A 3,062-nucleotide genomic window follows, 5' to 3' on the forward strand; every position below is an offset into this window, starting at 1 on the left:
GGGGGGGGGGGGGGGGGGGGGAGGTAGGGATGCCACCAGCTCCAGGTTGGGAAACCCCTGGGAACCTGGGCGCGGGGCCGCAGGGAGCCCAGCCTCCGGAGCCTCTGCTTTCTCCCGGGGACCCCCAGGCCCCACCTGGAGGCTGGCACCCGTGTCCAAGGCCAGGAAGGACGCCCCCCCCCGGGCCCAGCCAGGAGGGGGACTCACCGACTCCGGCGCAGCAGGTGCAGCCGCGAAGGAGCGCGCCTGGGTGCAGGCCCCGCGGAGCCAGAGAGGTCGGACGGCCAGCATCGCGCCGAAGGGAAACCGACCGACCGACCGACCCCCCAAGTGGTGGCCGGGCTCACCGACCCCCCCGTCACCTTCACTCGTTTCGCGCAGGAAACCTACGTCACGACCGCAGACGACGAGTAGTGACGACACGAATGGAAAGTCTCCCCGCGGAGCAGCGCCTTCAAGACGGGAGGATGGTGGGATTTGTAGTCCGTCCAGCCGGCCGGGGGTCCGGCGGCCTCCCCCCCCCCCCCCCCGTTGTCCGCACCACGCGCCTAAGAGCCCTTCTTCGGGCCGCAGCCGTCAAGGCGCAGACTCGGAGTCAGCCAGCGCAGCCGTCTCTCGCTGGGAGTTCCGGGCGTCCCGGCGGTCGTGCTGTTCCCCCCAGAGAGGTGTAACGGGCCGCATTCGAGGCGGCGGCGGCGGCGGCGGCGGCGGCGAAGGCTTCCTGGGGCGCTCTGCGGCCGCTTCCTTTCAGCCGGCTCGGTGCTCATTCACGCTGTTGCTGCGGCAGGAGGGGTGGCCGCGTCGGGCCCCCAGAATTTAAAAAAATCAAGTAGAGCGTTATTATGAGTAATAATAGTATAGTGCATGGGTGTGTGCAGAATGCTTTCACCACATCTCCAGACCTTGAGTCCCCGTACACACCCGCAGGGACGCCTGCTCCACGCCCAGAAGATGGCGAAAAAACCCTCCAGGATTGCTGCTTCCTGACCCCAAAGTGGCGATCAGCATTTCCCTGGGCATGTAAGAAAGGACCACGAGAACTAAGCACTGAGGCAACCCTTCCTGCCCTCCCCCTCATGATCTGCCCAAGTTCACAGAATCCGCATTGCTGTCAGATGGGGCCATCTAGCCCCTGTTTGAAAACCTCCCAAGAAGGAGAGCCCATCACTTCCTGAGGAAACCTGTCTTTAGTGGGGTTACACAACACAGGGCTTCATAAGAAGATAACTGTTTATTGGTAAATCCAGTACTAGAGACACGTGTACAGCTTGTGTCAGGAATGGCCGCCTATACAAGGGCCTCTGACTTATGCTAGAATCAAACATCCCCCTGGTGAGCATAAGCCAATGGATACGTCTCGCGCTGCAGGCAAAGCAAAAAGCCATTAACTTTCCCAGCTGAGTAAAATTGCAGCTTTAACATCTACAAGGTCAAACATAAGATAGCAAACAGTTGGTGAGCCAGGGAGAGCTGAGACAGAAAACGGGAGGGCACCCCTCCACATTCCAGACTTATGACAGGGCTATCTGGCATCCTGCCCCTCCCAACACCCCCCTCCAGGCTTATCCGGAAAGCAGCGGTGGAACTGTGGAAGTAGGCAGGGAGCGCAAACATGTTCCTTCGCCACCCACTCTCAGTGTTGAGGTCCAAAGTCCACCCATTCAATCAAGTAAAATAGCTTATTACGCCTCAGCTTTGAGTCCAATATATAAATGGAATGCAAATGTCTACGATTTTTAGGCAAATCAAGTTCAACATCCACATCATTGATTTTCCGCTTTACTGGGAACGGCCCTATAAACTTCCACCCCAGCTTGCAACTGGGTCGGAGTCCCTTGATGTTTTTGGTTGACACATAGACTGAGTCCCCAGGCTGGATGTCCCAGCCATCGGAGTGCTTCTTGTCTGCCTGGACCTTGTAAGCTTATTTGGCATCATTCAAAGTTTTACACAACACCGGCCAGGCATCCTTGAGATGTTTACACCAATCCCCCACCTCCCCCTCCGGCAAAGCAACGTCGGAGAGGAACGGGAGACGCGGAGCCTCATAACCATATACCGCCATGAAAGGGGACACCCCCGTGGAGGAATGACAGGTGTTGTAACGAAACTTGGCAAGGGGGAGGAGCCCCTCCCAATCCTGTTGGAAGTTCATAAAACACCTGAGGTGTTGTTCGAGGGTTTGATTGACATGTTCCGGTTGCCCGTCTGTCTTGGGATTTGACAAAGAGGGAAAGATCCTTCCTCATCCCGGGTCACCAAAACTGGCGCTGTAGCAGATGTAACGATTTGACAAACCCATATGCCCCGCCAGTTTATTCCTGTGCACTGCGGACATTATCTCGTCCCTCAATGCCGAAGGGACAAACAGTTTGTGGCTGCGGTACCAACAGCCATTTGCCCTTTCTTCCACCTCCCCCACTTTCTGCAATTTGAGACGATCAGCATCAGAAAGGGCGGAAGCAAATTTAATTTCCCAACTGTCCTCAGACTCCGCGGGTTGGGCTTTCGCCTGGCTGAGTGTCATCACTGCCCCTCCCAACTGTGAGGGTGTGAACATAGAGTCAAGCACACCCTCCCTTTGACTGCCATGCTGTGGGAGGCAGGATAACGCATCAGCCAAGGAGTTAGATTTTCCCGGGTGCAGGGTGAAGTTAAACTTGGAGAAGAAATCCGCCCATCAGAGCTGCTTAGCATTCAAATTATGGGGCGTGCCCATCACTTCCAAGTTTTTATGATGGCCCACACCTCGAATGGCATCCTGGCACCCTCCAACCTGTGTCTCCATGTAGAAAGTGCTAATTTGATAGCTCCTGCCTCCTTGTCCCAAACTTACCAATTACGTTCAGTCTCGTTAGACTTCTGGGAGATGTACGCAAGGGGATGTAGTTTCTCATCCTCCCCTTCTTGCAAGATGGCGCCACCCATCGCAACATCCGAGGCATCTACTTGCACAATGAACTTTTCTAGTTCGTCTGGATGAGCCAGCATGGGCTCGGATGTGAACAGGGCTTTAAGGCGTTCAAATGCCTCTTGACATGCATTAGTCCAGTTCAGTTTGG

The 3,062-nt window shown here is 56.1% G+C and overlaps 1 protein-coding gene across 1 annotated transcript in view; it reads right to left on the reverse strand.

Annotated features, from left to right (window-relative positions):
- The window catches only part of NDUFV1 (NADH:ubiquinone oxidoreductase core subunit V1), a 6,410-nt gene extending 6,005 nt beyond the window's left edge, over positions 1–405 (reverse strand). Inside the window, exon 1 of the mRNA XM_015413804.1 lies at positions 208–405. Within this exon, the coding sequence (XP_015269290.1) occupies positions 208–291 (84 nt within the window). The 5' untranslated portion in view covers positions 292–405. The remainder of the gene's footprint in view (positions 1–207) is intronic.
- Positions 406–3,062: the final 2,657 nt, after the last annotated feature.

Source organism: Gekko japonicus, unplaced genomic scaffold (genome assembly GCF_001447785.1).
Source record: "Gekko japonicus isolate JY-2015 unplaced genomic scaffold, Gekko_japonicus_V1.1 scaffold885, whole genome shotgun sequence".
NCBI lineage: Eukaryota > Metazoa > Chordata > Lepidosauria > Squamata > Gekkonidae > Gekko > Gekko japonicus.